The following is a 19,412-nucleotide window of genomic DNA, read 5'->3' on the forward strand; positions in this document are numbered from 1 at the left end:
GCTGGTTTTTATGCTCTGACCCACAAGCATAAAAGAGGAACTGGGCCATACCAGTTGTTCATCTAGTCTAGTATCCTTTTCCCTACAGATGAGAGCCAGCGTGGTGTAGTGGTTAAGGTGACGGACTAGGACCTGAGAAAGCCTGGTCAGTTGGCAACCCTATGTGATGTCTTTGTTAAGCAATGTGAGTGCCTTACCCCCATAGCGGCCACCTTTTTTAATGGCTCGGCTCCTGGGCCATTATCAGCAGCTTGGCAGACAGAAAATTGAGAAGATGAAGCTTTTCCCACTGTGCCAGAAAAAAAGCTTCATCTAAAGTTCCTTGGTGCTAGACATCTGTTGAGACAGAAGAGCCGGGAGCCTGCATTGCCTCGAGAGCCGTTGAAAAAGGACAGTTCTACCTATCAATTCAATTCAATTTATTACGGTCATTGACCAGCAAAGCAAATATTCAAAGGATAGTCAAATATTCAACATTGATTAAAAAGGTTAAATGTAACAGTATATCTGTTGGTAAGATATTAAAAGGGATTAACAATGATTAAAAAGTAAAAAATATAACAATATATCTGTACGTAAAACATCAATTAGAATAAAATGTTTGCAATAAAATTAAATATTTACATTAATATTACCCATTCAGTGGTATAGTCCATTTCCATTAACAGAGTTAAGTACTCCTGAGCTCAATACCTAACCTTACATATTTGGCGACTTTATGAGCTGTCTCAGTATTCCTGTCTGAAAGTATTATCTTTATTTGGGTGGATCTTTGCCTAGTGGGAAGGCTAGCCAAAATGGGTAGCATCCGTCCTTGCCGAATCCGATTGCAAATTCTGCAATCAAATATCACATGTTCTCCCTATCGCTGCCCATCTTCCCACGCTGTGCGATGCCAGCAGTCGCAAAATAACCGCAGAGAATGGGCAAAGAACAAACAAAAGCAGCCCCAAACTACATTTCCCGTCCTCCTCTGAGACCTTGGAGGGGGGGATAAGCAATTGGAAGATTTAAATAGAGCAGGCCAGAAGCAACCAAACCTTTCGGCTTGTCAAATTACCCTCCTTTCAGCATCCCCATTGGCTGTATGGGCATCCCTCCGGTTCCAGACTGGCTGATGCGACTGTCATGGTCCCCACCTCTCTAAGCTTGGTGGGCTTGCAAAGTAAACAGCCATGTGCATTCCTGCTCTATATTTAACATCTGCTGTCTCTTTGGGTAGTTTACCAGGCTCATGACTTCGGAGGGAGGTGGGGTAGGGGCCGCCCAGGTTTCAGGGAGGGGGATTTTGTGGATTATCTGGAGGGGCTTTTTTTGGGGGGGGGGGAATTAAGCTGAATTGTGTTTGGGAGAGAGCTTCACCATGCCGGCCTCCCAAAGCCGGTCCCGAGCCAGAGACAAAAACAATGTCTTGAACCGAGCGGAGTTCATGTCATTGAACCAGCCCCTGAAAGGAACCCAGGAGCCCAAAAGCTTCGGCCGGAGACCCAACAGCCAGGCTGGCTCTGCTCCTGCCCCAAGCGAGGGCTCCAAGGAACGGAGGCACTCCCAGCAGCTCCCCGAGGAAGACTGCATGCAGCTGAACCCCTCCTTCAAAGGGATCGCCTTCAACTCCCTGCTGGCCATTGACATCTCCATCTCCAAAAGGCTGGGGGTGTGCGCCAGCAACGCCTCGGCCTGGGGCAATGCCCGCTCCATGATCAGCCTCATTGGGCTGACCGGGCACGGGGTGCCCTGGATCGGGGGCACGCTGATCTGCCTGGTGAAGAGCAGCACCCTGGCGGGCCAAGAGGTCCTCATGAACCTGCTGCTGGGTGAGTGGCACACCTCCCCCCCTCCCCACTTCTTTTTTTTTTGTGACACCAAAACGCTTTATTGAAGAAATTCAAGAAAAGTTATTTAAAAACAAGGCTTATAGTTTACTGGAGTCATAATGCATACAAAATAACAAGAGGCTAACTGCCTATGCTGCTTACTTATTCTAATAGCAGCAATGCTGGTTGTTACAGCTGAAGCGTGATGTTCCAGAGCATACGCAGAGTATCTTCAGGCAACAGGGGTGGCAGGTGGGGGGAAGGGGATAAGAAGGGACTGTTCTCTCACTGCCATATCCTATAATATTGATACTGCCGGCTTTAACCTCCTGACTTTCCCAACCGATCACAGGGATGTCTTTGTGGAATGAGTGGCGGGGGGGGGGTTTGAGAGTGAGTCCCCTCCCATACCCGATTCACAGCTGAACTGTGGGAGATAGTTAACAGGCTTTGCGATCCCCCTCCCCACTTCGAATCGTAGAATCATAGAGTGGGAAGGGACCACCAGGGCCATCAAGTCCAACCCCCTGCACAACGCAGGAAATTCACAACTACCTCCCCCCTCCACACCCCTAGTGACCAGAAGATGGCCAAGATGCCCTCCCTCTCATCATCTGCCTAAGGCAGTGGTTCCCAACCTTTTTTTGACCAGGGACCACTAGGACTTTTTTGTTCGGTGCAGGGACCCCAAGGTTCAAAATAAAAATTCAGAGAATTTGAAAATAAACTTTAATCATAACTGTTAGTTAAGCATTAAACTTAGAATAATATTTGAATATGTGTTTTTTTTATAATAGAGAACTTTTAATTGAAAAGATTAATTTATTATGGGTTTATAACTTTGTTTCGCGGACCTTAATTTAGTTCTCGCGGACCGCTGGGGGTCCGTGGACCCCCGGTTGGGAACCAGTGGCCTAAGGTCACAGAATCAGCATTGCTGACAGATGGCCATCTAACCTCTTCTTAAAAACTTCATAAAGGCTGGTCCTCTTCCCACATGTGCTGGCGGGCTTCGCTCCCATGCCTGCCCTGTCTCTGCTTCTTTGAACATTGTCTATCCAAGAGTAGACCAGACAGCTTTGGGCGAAGACAGGAGTTACTTTGAAGGTTTGTACATCTCTTCCCTCCGCTTCCTAAAGGCCCGTCTCCTTGCCACGTAGGTTGCCAGCTCCGGGTTAGGAAATTCCTAGAGATTTTTGGGGTGGAGCCTGGGGAGGGTGGGATTTGGAAGGGGGAGGGACCTTGGTAGGGCACAATGCCATAGAGCAGTGGTTCCCAGCCTTTTTTTGACCAGGGACCACTAGGACTTTTTTGTTCGGTGCAGGGACCCCAAGGTTCAAAATAAAAATTCTGAGAATTTGAAAATAAACTTTAATCATAACTGTTAGTTAAACATTAAACTTAGAATAATATTTGAATATATATTTTTTTTTATTATAGAGAACCTTTAATTGAAAATGTTAATTATGGGTTTATAACTTTGTTTCGCGGACCTTATTTTAGTTCCGCGGACCCCCTGTTGGGAACCAGTGCCATAGAGTCTGCCCTCCAAAGCAGCCATTTTTTTCAAGGGAACTGATCTCTGCAGTCCTAGGGTTGTCAGGTCCCTCTCGGCAGAGGTTTTGGGGGTGAAGCCTGAGGAGGGTGAGGTTTGGGGAGGTGAAGGAGTTCAATGCCATAAAGTCCAATGGCCAAAGTGGCCATTTTATCCAGGTGAACTGATCTCTATCGGCTGGAGATCAGTTGTAATTCTGGGAGATCTATATCAATACGGGGTGGCGGCGGCGAGAATACTGTACGCAGAATATTGGAAAGACAAGAAGACACAAACGCTAAAAGAGTGGTTCTTGTAGGTTATCCGGGCTGTGTGACCGTGGTCTTGGTATTTTCTTTCCTGACGTTTCGCCAGCAGCTGTGGCGGGCATCTTCAGAGGAATGTTCCAGACAATGGTTCCACATTAACTTACCACACCCTCATTAGCACATTATCTTGATTCTTACAGGACAATGATTTGCACATTACCTTTAATACTTTGCAGGACAATGACTCAGCTCAAACCCAACCCCCTTCTGACTATATATTACTCTTCCTACACACTTGACACTGAGAGACACTGTCCTTCAGTGTTACTCCTCTGAAGATGCCTGCCACAGCTGCTGGCGAAATGTCAGGAAAGAAAAAGCCAAGACCATGGTCACACAGCCCGGATAACCTACAAGAACCAATGAACTCTGACCGTGAAAGCCTTCGACAATATTTTGCTAAAAGAGAGGATTACAAAAATGTATGAATATGCAGATATGGCAAGATTAACCAATCTGTTGCAGAAGAAGATGCTGGAGGAACATGAACAAAGAGGGCAACAATTCTATGATAGAAATGCTGTAAATTTATAGTATATATGTGACTAGAGAAGTAATCCTAGAATTAGATAAAGTGAAAATGGTTTTGAAATTATAGAACAATTATTAACTTAGACAACTTTAACCAGTTAAGAATTTTCATTTATCTTTTTCTCAAATTGACTTCGTTGAGAGATGTAAAGTTGAGGTTACATGCATGAGGGCCCGGCCTGGATACCGACCCAACAATGTCCAAATTCTTATTTTACCCGCTTTCCCTCTATTTTCTGTGACCCTCAAAACCTAATTAAAATATTATTTTTAAAAAAGTCCAATTGCCAAAGTGGCCATTTTATCCAGGTGAACTGATCTCTGTCGACTGGAGATCAATTGTAATTCTGGGAGATCTCCAGGGCCAACCTGGAGGCTGGCAACCCTAGTTGGCAGACTTCCTTCCCATCCTCTTCCCTGTATCTGCTTCCTTTGACATCTGTTCTGTCCAACAGTAGGCCAGAAAATTTTGGATGTAACAGTTTTAAGTTTCTTTTGGGGTCAGAAAGGTGGATTGAAATCTCTTCAGGCACACTTAAGGTGAAGACAGACTGCTTCTACTCAAAGATTATTCTCTGTGTGGCTGCCATAAATGCAGAAGCAATTGCAGTTGCAATAGAGTGTCCACGCAGGTTTTTCCCCTGTACTTTCCTTGCTTCAGCCTGGCTTTAAAAACAATCAGAAATGGCTAGACCACTGTAATGTTATAGTGTTCTATCACCACGATCTATGACTTCTCAGCTACCTTTTTTTTTGAGGGGGGGGAGTCTCTAGCTCTTTTTACTGAGGTGTTATAAGGGACAATGTGCAGCCTCCACATTCCCATTATAACTCTGTAACAAAAGTGCTAGAGATTAACTGTGCATCCCCAAGATTTGGCGTACGGGAACGGCGGGGAGAAGGCGCAGGCAAGCCGCCTCCTAAAGCCATTTGCCAAAAAACAAAAAAAAGCTTTTTCACGGATGTTTTTTTTTTTTTTTTTTTTGTTAAATGGGGCCTTTCGCCCCATAGAGAACAGCGACGCTGTTCCCGGCGCCCGCGTAATGGGGTGAAAAGGGAGAGGAAGCTGCCTACCAGCGTCTCCTCCCCCCGGCCTGCCCCAGGAACGCCCCCCTACGCCGGTGCCGCTAGTCTCTGCCTGTCTTTCATAATTAGCTATCATGCCAATAAATAAGATTATGAATGAATTAGCTTCTCCCATTCACATTAAGGATCTACACACTGCAGACACTCAGAAGTCTGAGCTGCGCACCTTTTGGGAGCACTGTGAGACCGAGGCTTGCCAGCCTCCATGTGGGGCCTGGAAATCTCCTGGAATTACAACTCATTTCCAGCCTACAGAAATCAGTTCCCTGGAGAAAATAGCTGCCTTGGAAGGTGGACTCTATGGCATTATATACCGCTGAGGTCCCTCCCCTCCCCCAACCCCACCATCCCCAGGCTCCACCCCCAAACCTCCAGGAATTTCCCAACCAGGAGTTGGCAACCCTAGTGAGACCCCATCCCTTTGGGTCTGTGGCGCTCACAACCTGTCACAATCATTCCTTTGCCTACGTAATCCTGAGCTTGTGGTTGTGTGCCAACACACGCACACTTCTCACAGGACATTCCTTGGATTTTCCACTACAGATGCTCAAATGTCTTAGTTGAGCATCTGTAGTGGAAAATCCAAGGAATGTCCTTTCCATCGCAATGTTGTGCTTGTCATGGTGGTTATGGGTCATAAGAGGACCAAAACAGGTCAAAACAGGACCAAAAAAACCCAGGGACAAATCCACATGCGCTTGAGAAAAGATTATAACGTAGGGTAGTGGTTAGCGATCCAGGATCAAACCCCCACTTTGCTAGACTCTGTGACCTTGGGATCATCTCTGTCTCTCAGCCCAACCTATAGGGCTTCAAAACGGGGATGTGATGGATTGAAAAGGATTTCTGGAGGCTTCTAGCCATGGTGACTAAAGGAAACCTCCATGTTCAGATGCAGTAAACCTCTGAATCCCAGTGCCAGGAGGCAACATCAGGGGAAGGCCTCACCCTCTTTGCCCTGTTGTTGGACCTTCAGAGATTAGGGTTACCAGGTCCCTCTTCGCAACCGGGGGGAGATTTTGGGGGCGGAGCCTGAGGAGGGCGGGGTTTGGGGAGGGGAGGGACTTCAATGCCATAGAGTCCAATTGCCAAAGCGGCCATTTTTCTCCAGGTGATCTGATCTCTATCGGCTGGAGATCAATTGAATTAGCAGGAGATCTCCTGCTACTCCTGCTAGTTAGGAGCAAAAAACATTTACAAACAAGGTGCAATTTTTATATAAGCTACTGAGATTCCTATAAGCATACAATGTACAAATACAAGTAACCACACTATAACCAACACATAGTATGTACAAAATATACAATAAAGGAGCAAAAAATCTTTCAAAGGTCTCAGCAGAGTACCAAGTATGTATAAGTTCAAGTTCAATTTTCAGATGAATAAGAAGCCACAATTCAATAGGAAGATTGTGGCTTCTTATTCATCTGAAAAATTTGCTCCTTTATTGTATATTTTGTACATACTATGTGTTGGTTATAGTGTGGTTACTTGTATTTGTACATTGTATGTTTATAGGAATCTCAGTAGCTTATATAAAAATTGCACCTTGTTTGTAAATGTTTTTCGCCCCTATACTGTTTTCCTAACCTTTGGTATTAGTATAGAGGTGCCTGTTTCTCCCCCACTACCTGGCAGTTGGCAACCCTACCAGAGGAACTGGTTGGTCACGGTATGAGACAGGATGCTGGACTAGATAGACCACTGGTCTGATCCAGCAGGGCTCGATGTTTTGATAGGCACAGGGGCTCTCCCTTACTGGAGGTCTTCAAGCTGTCTGTAGGGAATGCTCTAGCTTTGGGTTTCCTGCACTTATAAGGTCCCTTCCAGCTGTATGGTTCTATGAATCCGGGGTTGCCAGGTTTAGGTGAAACCTAAAGTTTCATGGGTTGAGCTTCCTCCTCCAAATTTTCAAGAGAAGGACTGAAGTCTCGGGGTTAGGGGCCAGAAAGGAGAGGTTGGGTGGGCAGCTTGTAGGGTTGCCAGCTCTGGGCTGGGAAATACCAGGAGATTTTGAGGGCGGAGCCTGAGGAGGGCAAGGTTTGGAGAGGGGAGGGACTTCAATGCCATAGAGTCCAATGGCCAAAGTGGCCATTTTCTCCAGGGGAACTGATTTCTATCAGCTAGAGATTAGTTGTAATAGCAGGAGATCTCCAGCCGCCACCTGGAGGTCGTGGAAACTGTAAGAGAGAGCAGCAAGGGGCTCAAAATTTAAACCAAAAGGCGTATAATAAGACAAAGCTTATTAAATGCTGAAAATCTTTTACTAATAAACAACAAAACCTCTGGGAATTCCACCAAACAATATTTATGACCGGGATAGAATTATTTGCCAATATAGTTTTGCTGCTGCAAGAATTGTGATAGTTAAAGTTTGGAAACAAACAAATAAACCCTCAATAATAGACTGGAGAGAGAAACTATGGTTATATATGAGGATGGCCAGATTAACGGAATTTTTGAATGGAAATGATATGGAAGAATTTAACAAAGATGGTCTAAGGCCACCTCATATTGGGATAAGATGGCAAAAATGAACTTTATGAAGTTATTTAGTGAGATATAGAAAATAATTTTTTTTTAAAGTAAAACTAACTTTTAGACAACTGATAAAAAAAAACTACCTGACACTTCTTCGGAAGTCCAGTGATGGGCCACTTGTTTTTATTTCTTTTTTTCTTTGGGTGGGGGAGAAAGGGTATTTTTGAATTATTAGACTGATGATTGTAACGGATATTGAAAATTGATGTTGTGTAAATACCCTTTTACACTTTTTCTTTATTTTATTAATATTGTATTTTTTTTTCTTTTTCTCTTTTTACACTGTATGGTTTGTTAAAAATTTAATAAAAATTATTTAAAAAAAAACAAAAAAAACTAATAAACAACAAAACCAAATGCACTCATAGGTAATGTGTGTAATCAAAGACATAGCCAGGGGGCGTCGCCTGCCTTTGCCAGAAATCACTAGGCTCCGCCCACTGATCTCTCAGGCTCCTCCCCCTTAGCCTCAGGGACCGATCCCTTGAAACCTGACAAACTTTTCTAACTGTGTCACCCTAAGCACGTACCTGGCAAAGTGAGCTTTGACTCATGACAGCTTATACCCTGGAAAATTTTGGTTGGTTTTTAAGGTACGACTGGACGTAAATATTATTCTGCTGCTACAGACTAACTCGGCTACTTCCTCAAGGAGAGTTAGACCTCGCCGACTTCAAGGGTGTAACTTTGCTTAGGATGACCCTTCAAGTCACCCTGTGAATATGTAAAGAATTCCAATTACAATCGATCATGTAAATATTATTGTTATAGAAGATATTGGTGTTATCTAGGGGTGGTAGGGTGCCGTCAAGTTGCAGCTGACTTCACAGGGACACTGTAGGGTTTTCAAGTCAAGAGATGTTCAGAGAGATGTTCAGAGATGTTCAAGAGATGTTCAGAGCCTATTGTTGATTTCTGTTTAATTTTATTATCTTAAAAATATTGCCTTGATGTATATAAAAAGGTAAAGGTCCCCTGTGCAAACACCGGGTCATTCCTGACCCATGGGGTGACGTCACATCCCGACGTTTCCAAGGTAGACTTTGTTTGCGGGGTGGTTTGCCAGTGCCTTCCCCAGTCATCTTCCCTTTACCCCCAGCAAGCTGGGTACTCATTTCACCGACCTCGGAAGGATGGGAGGCTGAATCAACCTTGAGCCGGCGACCTGAAACCAACTTCCGTTGGGATCGAACTCAGGTCGTGAGCAGAGCTTCGACCGCAGTACTGCAGCTTTACCACTTTGCGCCATGGGGCTCCTACCTGATGTATATACAATTCTGTATATTAACTTTTGTTGGTTGAAAAGGCGCTATGAAGTAATAGTGCAACCTTACAGGATTATTATATATGTATAAAATATTGACATAAGTGAATTATTAGCCTACATCTGTGTTTTTGAACCTCCAGGTTGTGGCTGGAGCTCTCCTGCTATTACAACTAATCTCCAGCCGATAGGGATCAGTTCACCTGGAGAAAATGGCTGCTTTGGCAATTGGACTCTTCAGCATTGAAGTCCCTCCTCTCTCTAAACCCCGCCCTCCTCAGGCTCTATCCCCAAAATCTCCAGGTATTTCCCAACCCAGAGCTGGCAACCCTATCCCCCATCCAAATACTAACCAGGGCTGACCCTTCTGAGAGCTGATGAGATTGGGCTAGACTGGGCCATCCAGGTCCAGGCAGATATAGCTATATAACAGTAATCCCTCTTTGTTCGGGCATCAAACATAGCAAATTTCTCAACAATTTAATAATTTACCTTAAATATGTATTACCCTCCGCTGCATGAAAAGTGTCAAAAAGGCCACCAGCATGCTTCAGCAACTTCTCCCCAGGGGTCCAATCACACTCTGCGCCAAGGGACTTCCCGTAGCAGTACCATCTAAGCACCAGGTTTGAGCAGCAAGGATGTAAAGATGGGTGTCCTTGGTGGCTGCTCCCCCTCAGTTAAAGAAGGCCCTGCCCATTGAGTATCCACATTGCAAGCCTGAATGCCTTTCGAAAGCATTGCATCCCCTACCTCTTTGGCTGGCGTTTGGGGATCAGAAGCCGTTAATAATGCATTCTGGCAGATGGTGGGTACAGAAGTGGCACGAGCAAAAGCTTCCAGCATGGCATCTCGGAGGCAGGGTGACCAACCTCCAGGTGGTGGCTGGAGATCTTCCGCTATTACAACTGATCTCCAGGTGACAGAGATCAGCTCCCCTGGAGAAAATGGCCACGTTGGCAATTGGACTCTATGGCATTGAAGTCCCTCCCCCTCCAAACCCCACCCTCCTCAGGCTCCACCCCCAAAATCTCCAGGAAGTTCCCAACATGGAGTTGGCAACCCTACTTGGAACATGTGCAGAAGTTTGCAGATGCTCATAGTGTATTGGGGAATCCATTCAGAACAACTGTGTGTGTGTGGGGGGGTAGCACACCCTGTACCTCTCTGGGTCACCTTGTGCCTGTTACTATCTCTCAGTCTGACCTTCCTCACAGGGTTGTTGTGAGCATAAAAAATGGGGGGGGGGCACAGCATACCATATAAGCTGTCCTGAGCTTGTTGGAAGACAAGTGGGATGGAAATGAGAAAACAAATGAATTTCGGATCCCACAATCCACTCTGGGGCTTTGGCAGGGTGGGACAGATCCTGCCTCCCAAACTTGTCACGGATGCACCGTTTGGTCCCACACATCCCTAACACTCTTGTGAACACAGCTGTGAGATTTGTTGCAGAAGAAGCCGTCCCGAGCGTGCAAAATTGCATCAGAATTGGATTTCTGTCGATACCAATCCATCTCTCTCAAGCCGAGCCGGGTCATGCATCAGAAGGGGGGGGGGGGCTTTCCAGGAGCGTTGTGGCAATCCGGGACAAAGTGACCTGCAACGCAACCTGATACTGAAGTGCCTGTGTAGCCACCTGACTGCAGCAGGCAGCGCTGACCTGGGGTGACCTTGCAATGCAGGGAGAAAAAGTGTCTCCATCATTTTGCCAGCAGGTCTTTTGTATGCACAGAGAAAGGGGGGAGGGCATACATGGGCTATCAAGGGGGATGAAAGTCAGGCGGGCTTCGCCTCCTACTTGTGGAAAGCATTCCCAAGGAATGTGGTAATATACAAATTGTCTTGTTCACAGCATTCGCCCAGGGTTGCCATCCTCCAGGTGGGGCTTGGGGATCTCCTGGAATTACAGGTGATCTCCAGGCGACAGTAGGGTTGCCAGCCTCCAGGTACAAGCTGCAGATCTCCTGCTATTACAACTGATCTCCAGCCGATAGAGATCAGTTCACCTGAAGAAAATGGCCGCTTTGGCAATTGGACTCTATGGCATTGACTTCCCCCCAAGCCCTGCCCTCCTCAGGCTCCACCCCAAAACTTCTCACCGGTGGTGAAGGGGGACCTGGCAACCCTAGAAACCCCGTGGGGTTTTCAAGGCAAGAGATGTTCGGAGGCAATAAGTAGGCCTTTCAAAATGGCTACTGAGATCTCCAGATGTGTAGTGACATCTCCTTCTTCTGCACCTGCTTCCATTATGGAGATTCTTTGATCCACACGGTGGGTCCTGATTCTGAATTAAATATATAGATAATAAATAATCATAAAGGGATTGAAGAAAGATGGCAGAGAAGGTATCTGAGGTTACAGGTCTAGGTGGCTTTTCGGGGTTTGTCAGAGAATCACAGTGCAGTTTCTTCAGAGTAATCCCATTGAACAGCCCTGATTAGGATTCTGAGCAGACCTGTTTAGGATTGTGGTTTCTTGAGTTGCAAACGTGTGCCTGGAATGTACTATTTCAAGTTGTGTTCTCCCTCTATATAGTAACTTCTCATCGAATAGAAGACTTGCTTGTCAGTGAGAGATGTTCAGAGGTGGTTTGCCATAAGCCAATGCCTCCCTCCGCATCACAACCCTGGTATTCCTTGGAGGATGGCCATCTAATTACTTGCCAGGGTTGCCCCTGCTTAGCTTCTAAGATCTGATGAGATCAGGCTAGCCTAGCATGCCCATAAAGCCAGCAAAATCCAATTGAACTTCTACATTCTGGGGATTTTGCGCGCAAAATCCTTTTATTATTTGTTTGTTTTTTCTTCTCTCTGTGTTTTTTACAAGTTCAGTTGCTCATACTAACGTGGGTTTTCTCCAAAACTTTCACAACTGTCAATTGTAGCCAAGACTGGCCCTATTGTGCAGATTTGTTGATTTGCATAGGGACAGACCTTGGCTATTGGAAATAGAAATTACAATAATGGTATCCCATCGTTTCCACCTTCCACAGCAGCTCAAGGTGGCTTACAAAATTCATGCATTCACCCCTCAGAGATTGAACTTTAAATCCCACTGGAACATTTAGTAAGGACTCTTTATTAAAAAGGCAGCAATAAGGAAAGTGATTTACCAGGGACAAGAGGCAAAAAATGGGAACCAACCCTGGTAAATAGGAACAGCTAGAAGAAGAAGAGGAGGAGGAGGAGTTGGTTTTTATACCTGGTTTTTATCTACCTTTAAGGAGTCTCAAAGTGGCTTACAATCTCTTTCCCTTCTTCTCCCCACAACAGACACCTTGTGAGGTAGGTGGGGCTGAGAGAACTGTGACTAGTCCAAGGTCACCCAGCAGGCTTCATGTTTAGGAGTGGGGAAACAAACCCATATTAGAGTCTGCCGCTCTTAACCACTACACCACACTGGCTCGAGCATACAAGATCCAGACATGGGAATGGCCGGATGTTCGGAGAGTCAATTTAATCCTGTATTATGCCACTGATCAGAATTGATGGCACCCTGGAGCCGGGGGGGGGGGGGAAGGAATGCAGATTTTCCGCACCTAACTTGGCCCCATTCTGATTCTGACATGCCAGGCAGAATTTCTGACGCAGCCACTGGGCCACAATCCAACCTCTGGCTCAGCCTTTGTTCAGCATTCACAGCTTGGCTGTTGAAATGGGATAGAATTAGGAAATTACGAAAGAGAGGAACTGTGCTTAGAATCATAGAGTTGGAAGGGACCACCAGGGTCATCAAGTCCAACCCCCTGCACAATGCAGGAAATTCACAACTACTTCCCCCCCCAGACCTAGTGACCAGAAGATGGCCAAGATGCCCTCCCTCTCATCATCTGCCTAAGGCAGTGATGGCGAACCTTTTAGAGACCGAGTGCCCAAACTGCAACCCAAAACCCACTTATTCATCGTAAAGTGCCAGCACGGCAATTTAACCTGAATACTGAGGTTTTAGTTTAGAAAAAAACAACTCATACGTTAACATCTTATGCTCACAAGCATAAAATGATCCAAACAAAGTGAGGAAAGCAATCCCAAGTGCTTTCATTGATTTAAAATTATTTGGCAGAGAATTCCACACTTGAAGGATTTCATTTTCAGAACTAACTGTACTATCCTTTGTCATCCATAAAATTAAATCATGGCAATGACTGACAAACACCATTTTCCCCATCTGCATTCTCAAAACTCTGCAGGGGGGCTTATTGTTGAGTTGTGCATCTGAGTGGCAAGTCCAAGGCAAAACCTTTCTTTCACAAATAGACAACAAACCCCCCCCCCATGCAGTTTTGAGAATCTGGATGGGGTAAATGTGCATCTCAGTGGCAAGTCCAAGCAAAAGAGCCGCCTGTTGCAAGCCTCCCGCAAGCCTCCCGCCGCCCCGCTCCGCCTCAGCAGCAGCGCCGCCGCCCCACCCAGGCGCCGCTCTGGACCTGCCGCCGCCACCGGCCGCTCATGCTCGGCCCCGAGGGCTGCCCTGCCAGCCGCACCGCTACGCCCGCCGAGTTGCCCCCGCCCCTCGACAAAGTTGGCTGCGGCGCGGCGGAAACGTGCGCCGAGGCCGTGAGGAGGGGTGGAGGAGGGGGACGGGCAGCCAAGGGGGCGGAGGAGGGGGCGGGGGCGACTCGGTGGGCGTAGCGGTGCGGCCGGCAGGGCAGCCCTCGGGGCCGAGCATGAGCGGGCGGCGGCGGATCTGGAGCGGCGCCTGGGTGGGCCGACGGCGCTGCTGCTGCTGCTAAGGCGGAGCGGGGCAACGGAGGCAGATGGCGCCGAGGCCGCAAGGAGGGGGCGGGGGATGGGCGGGGGACGGGCGGGGGGGCCCGGCAGCTCCACGCGTGCCCATAGAAAGGGCTCGACGTGCCGCTTGTGGCACGCGTGCCATAGGTTCGCCAACACGGGTATATGTAATGGCCTGACTTGTATTACCCAGGTTAGCCTGATAACGTCAGACCTCGGAAGCTAAGCAGGGTCAGTCATAGTTAATACTTGGATGGGAGACCACCAAGGAAGTACAGAGTTGCTATGCAGAGGAAGGCAATGGCAAACCACCTCTGTTTGTCTCTTGCCTTGAAAACCTTATGTTATGGGATTGCCATACGTTGGCTGTGACTTGATGGCACTTTCCACCTTATATCTAATTCTGAACCTGGACCCGGAGTGTGTATCAAAGAATCTGCATAATGGGACCCAGTACAGAAGAAGATCTGTACCTACAAATCTGGGGGAACTTTGGGCTTGCAAAGAAATCTGATGAAGGCAAGGAAAGAAACTTGGGGAACGGTTTAGGGAACCAGCAACATTTCACCTTGGAGAGAACCCTAAAATACTCCCCCCCAAATGAAATGCATAGGATAGAAGAGAATATCATTTATTTCTCTTGCTTTAGAGAGCCATCTGTGCCTCTGTGACATCATCAACCATTCCTGCAAATCTCTACCCTCATTTTATACCTATTTGCATGCCCAGAAACAAGCATGCCTCAGATTAAGGTTTCCAGTTAAGAAGTCTGGAAATCAATGATCAAGAATTACAGGCATACAAAATTAAGCAAAACCTAGCAATTGCCCTCCCACACCGCTACAGCGGCATATTGTTTGGGTGGGCATTTTATTAGGTGATAATGATTTGGTACCCACCCCTTTCATTGGCACTTGGGATCATTCACACAAAAACACAACAACTCATTCTTTTTAAATAATAATGAACCAATTTTTAAAGTGTTTGTAAATCAACTTAAGAATTGTTATTACACTTCTCCCATGGTGAGATGCCTGGTTTTTGGAATAGCTTGTGGATTACATAGATACTCTGCAATGAGGGAGGGTCTAATTGGCCTATGATGTGTTCTCCCTTTCTGATTCTTGACTTCACTTGTTAGGCTGTCCTTAAATGTGACACTAGTGAGGCCACAAAAGCACCTTCCCGGTGGAACTTTGCACATGCTCAGTGTCTCGTTTAAATGGTGGAACTCCCTGCCCCAGGATGTGGCGATGGCTGCCAACTTAGAAGGCTTTAAGAGGAGAGTGGACATGTCCATGGAGGAGAGGGCCATGCATGGCTACTAGTAAAAATGGCTACTAGTCATGATGCATACCTATTCTCTCCAGGATCAGAGGAGCATGCCTATTAGATTAGGTGCTGTGGAACACAGGCAGGATGCTGCTGCTGCAGTCATCTTGTTTGTGGGCTTCCTATAGGCACCTGGTTGGCCACTGTGTGAACAGACTGCTGGACTTGATGGACCTTGGTCTGATCCAGCATAGCTTCTCTTATGTTCTAAATTGGGTTGTTACCCATGCAAACTGTCTGCACACACCACAAAGCAGCTTTGCCTGGGTAGCCTTGTTTAAACAAGACGCTGTGTATATGCAAAGTTCCACAGGGAGTAGAGTTGCCAACCTCCAGGTACTTAGGAAATCAGTACAGGGGCGACAAAAATGTACAATAACAATTACTGTTAAGTGTAACCAATGTTTATCCTATGGTGTCTAAATACAACTATACATATAAACATACAGTGTTATGTACAAGCATACAAAAATAACAAGCACAACCAAACAAGTCCACATGGATGGTGACACAGACACTAACAAAATTCACAAAAATGCAAGGTCTTTGGCAAGGTGCTGCATTCTTCTATAAGTCCCATGCAGGTAAGTGTGCAAATCTAGCAGAAATACCAATTTTAGAGGAGTAACTTGATGGAGGATACGGCTGTTTCAAATTCTTATGGGTAGAATTCTTCATCAGTCCTTCATATAGATTCCTCTAATATTGCACATCTTAAAGATTAAATTTCAAATTGCACACTTACCTGCAAATTGCACACTTACCAGCTCCCCCCCCATCTTTGCTGACTTTAAATGGCCTCCCCAGCAGTTAGTAGCACCAGGAGTGTGCAAAGGGTTAAACCTCTTTTTTCTCCCATACTACAGCCATAATCTGAATCAGGGTGTTCTGCAGCTATTTTCCTTTTTTAAATGCCAGAAAGATCTTCGAGCATCATTTCTGGTTTAGCCTTCTTTTGCATGAAGGGAGCTCTCCTTATCCATCGGCTCCGGAGTGAGGTTCTTACAGAATGTTGTGAATATTGCAACAGCACAGAATTGTTTTAATGCAGAAACTGTCAGCAGGCAATGCTGGGAAGAGCCATACACAGATCTCCCAGCATCCTGTTTTAATGCAGAACTTGCATAGCCAATAACTGCCAAAATTTCAAACAACACAGCCTGTGATTTCCTCAAGAGTTTCCTCCCTTTTACTGAATTTATCTGACTTGGGGGCAAATTGGCAAACCAAAAACCAATGGCTTGAACCCTAACCTCCATTTCCACTCACACTATGTGCTTGTGCTCACAGAAGAGGGAAAGAGCCATTTTTACTAATTCGCCTTATCCCTGCCTCCCTCAACTTCAATCCCCATGATTTATTTGGAGGTCCACTGACCGACAGGGTGACAGTTTCAGGAGCCCTGAAAGAGTACAGTGGGAGGCTGGAGGTGGAAAAGTTAACATTTATGCAGGACAAGAAGAAATGTTTCTCACCCACAGATATCTCATTGATTTCTCAGTAATTGGGACTGCACTCTGTTCATGTGTTGAAGTTCCACTGCAAATTCACAGCTGGCAAAGAGCAATGGTATGGGAGATAAGTCATCAGTCCCCCAAGCACCAAGCACTCCAGTGTTTAGAGATGCAGATGTCTCTGGCCAGAGTAATACCTGTGCTAGACACAGCTAAAAGACAGACACAGAGGAGCCATCAGGCCAGATAGTTTCTTCCTCTTGGAAGATCCAAAGGGGAGATTACAAACTCTCAGGACAGGAGAAGAAAGCTCTCTTCTCTTTGTTCATCTTCCTCGGGTGGGTGCAAGCCATAGGGGGCTAAACCTTTACCTAGGGAGTCCATCTTGACCAAGTGTTGAGGGACAATGGGGAGAAGTCCCAAATTCTGAAAACCACGGTAATGAAGGAATCTTAAATGGCGCAACGTTAAGAGCCTATAATAATTAACATCATTTAGGATAAGTATACAGCTAGAGCAGTGGTCGGCAAACCGCGGCTCGCGAGCCGCATGAGGCTCTTTGGGTCCTTGAGTGTGGCTCTCGAGGAGGAGGCGGCGGCAGCGTGCTGCGGCTCCTCCCTGCAGGTGGAGGCGGCAAGCGGCCGGCAAGTGGGCGGGCGGCTGTTGCCTCGCCTCTGCTCCCCCCTGGCTTGCGGCCCTCTGCCAGGGGGCGGAGGTGCGGGGTCGTGACCTGGGCAGGCCGGGCCGGCTGGCCAGAGGAAGGGCTGGGGAAGCACGCCCCCTGGAGCCGGAGGGCGAGGAGCCGCGGGGAGTCGGCTGCGGCCGAGGTAGGTGCGGGGCATGGCAGGGACGCAGGGAAGAGCGGGTCGGGGGCACTGCCTTCTGCCCCACCCTCCGCTTTGGAGTCTCCCTCGCCGCGGCCGGGCTGGCTTCGTGGAGTCCGAGAACTTTTGGCTGGGCATGGCTGCGGGGCACCAGGTGTGTGTGTGTGGGGGGGTGCGTGTGCAGGTGACGATAGCTTTTCTCCTTCTCGTTTGTGCATGGCCATTTATGAATGGGAGGTTTTGCCTTGGATTTGCCACTCAGATGCACATTTTCCCCGTTCAGATTCTCAAAACTCAACAATAAGCCCCCCTGCAGAGTTTTGAGAATGCAGATGGGGGAAATGTGCATCTAGAGAGCAGCAAATCCAAGGCAAAACCTCCTGTGCATGAATGGTTGTTAAAAGGCGTTTTGGCTCTCAAAATAAATCTCAATCGTTGTACTGTTGTTATTTGGCTCTGTTGACTAATGAGTTTGCCGACCACTGAGCTAGGGTTTAGAGGACTGGGTTTTTTCACAATTTCTTTTTATCCTTGCTCATCCTGTTGCTTGTACAAACCATGTGTACTCTTTTTTTTATTAAACTTCCTTATGTTTTGAATGCTTGAAACCTGAGTTCTGGAAACACACCATGCCTAATTGGATCTTATTTTCCGAAGAGCTGCAAAATGATCAAGCTTGTTAGCCCTGAAGGGCAAAAACATGAAAGTAGATCATCCCCACAGTAGCTAGTAGGAGTGAAACAGAAGATGCAGCAACTAGGTAGAGCCTTTAATTGCAGTATAGATTGTGGGAAGTACAAATCCTTCCGGTATTTTTTCTGCTTCTGAATGGCCTGTGGGCCATAATACAGACTGGCTGACTGACTTCCAGTGGGAGTTAGTTACTCTTTGGGTTTTGTTGGTGGGAGTGGTTATTAAGCAGATGGAACTTAATACCCCCAAGGGAATGGGATAGCCTTGTCAGGTGGAGACCCGGGAAGCGAAGGGACTTTTCCAAGTTTCCAGACCAAGAGGGAATGGGGCTTGCAGGACCATTTACTAACACAGCACTACACCACTTGTACCATGTATAGGGTTGCCAACCTCCAGGTAGTGGCTGGAGATCTCCCGCTATTACAACTGATCTCCAACCTATAGAGATCAGTTCACATGGACAAACTGGCCTCTTTGGCAATTGGACTCTATGGCATTGAACCCAAACCCTGCCCTCCTCAGGCTCTGTCCCCAAAAATCTCCAGTTATTTCCCAGCCCGGACCTGGCAACCCTAACCATGTAGGATAGAAGCCCATATAATCTGCTTTGAATCTGATACTCATTGTTCTGGGTATGAATCTGGCTTTGTAAGCAGTTATCCAAAACCTGTTTTTACTTCTAAATTTGCTATGCAGATGATAGCACCATTAATGTAAATGTCTTATAGAGCTAAGGAAGCACAAATATAGAGTCCCTGCCACAAGGAATTGACAGCCTACATTTGACAATGAGGTTGGCAGTGAAAAAGGGTTGCCAACACTAGGTTGCAAAATTCCTGGAGATGTGGGGGTGGAACCTAGAGAGGGTGGGGCTGGGGAGTAGCCAACCTCCAGGTATTAGCTGGACATCTGCTATTACAACTGATCTCCAGCCGAAAGAGATCAATTCACCTGGAGAAAATGGCCGCTTTGGCAATTGGACTCTATGGCATTGAAATCCCTCCCCAAACGCCACCCTCCTCAGGCTCTGCCCCTAAAACCTCCTGCTGGTGGTGAAGAGGGACCTGGCAACCCTATTGAGGAGGGACCTCAGCAGGGTACAATGCCCCAGAGTCTACTTTCCAAAGCAGCCGTTTCCTCCTGGGGAACTGATCTCTGCGGTCCGGAGACCAGCTGTAATTCCAGGAGCGCTCCAGGCCCCACCTGGAGGTTGGCAACCTTACAGTGGAGGGAGAGCAGATGAGAAAGAGGAGGAAATATCAAGGAACGTGTACTGG

The 19,412-nt window shown here is 46.8% G+C and overlaps 1 protein-coding gene across 1 annotated transcript in view; it reads left to right on the forward strand.

The window, feature by feature from the left end:
* Positions 1-1,360: 1,360 nt before the first annotated feature.
* PLPP7 (phospholipid phosphatase 7 (inactive)) overlaps positions 1,361-19,412 on the forward strand; it is a 36,457-nt gene continuing 18,405 nt past the window's right edge. Inside the window, exon 1 of the mRNA XM_056860647.1 lies at positions 1,361-1,814. Within this exon, the coding sequence (XP_056716625.1) occupies positions 1,364-1,814 (451 nt within the window). The 5' untranslated portion in view covers positions 1,361-1,363. The remainder of the gene's footprint in view (positions 1,815-19,412) is intronic.

Source organism: Euleptes europaea, chromosome 14 (genome assembly GCF_029931775.1).
Source record: "Euleptes europaea isolate rEulEur1 chromosome 14, rEulEur1.hap1, whole genome shotgun sequence".
In the NCBI taxonomy this organism is placed as follows: domain Eukaryota; kingdom Metazoa; phylum Chordata; class Lepidosauria; order Squamata; family Sphaerodactylidae; genus Euleptes; species Euleptes europaea.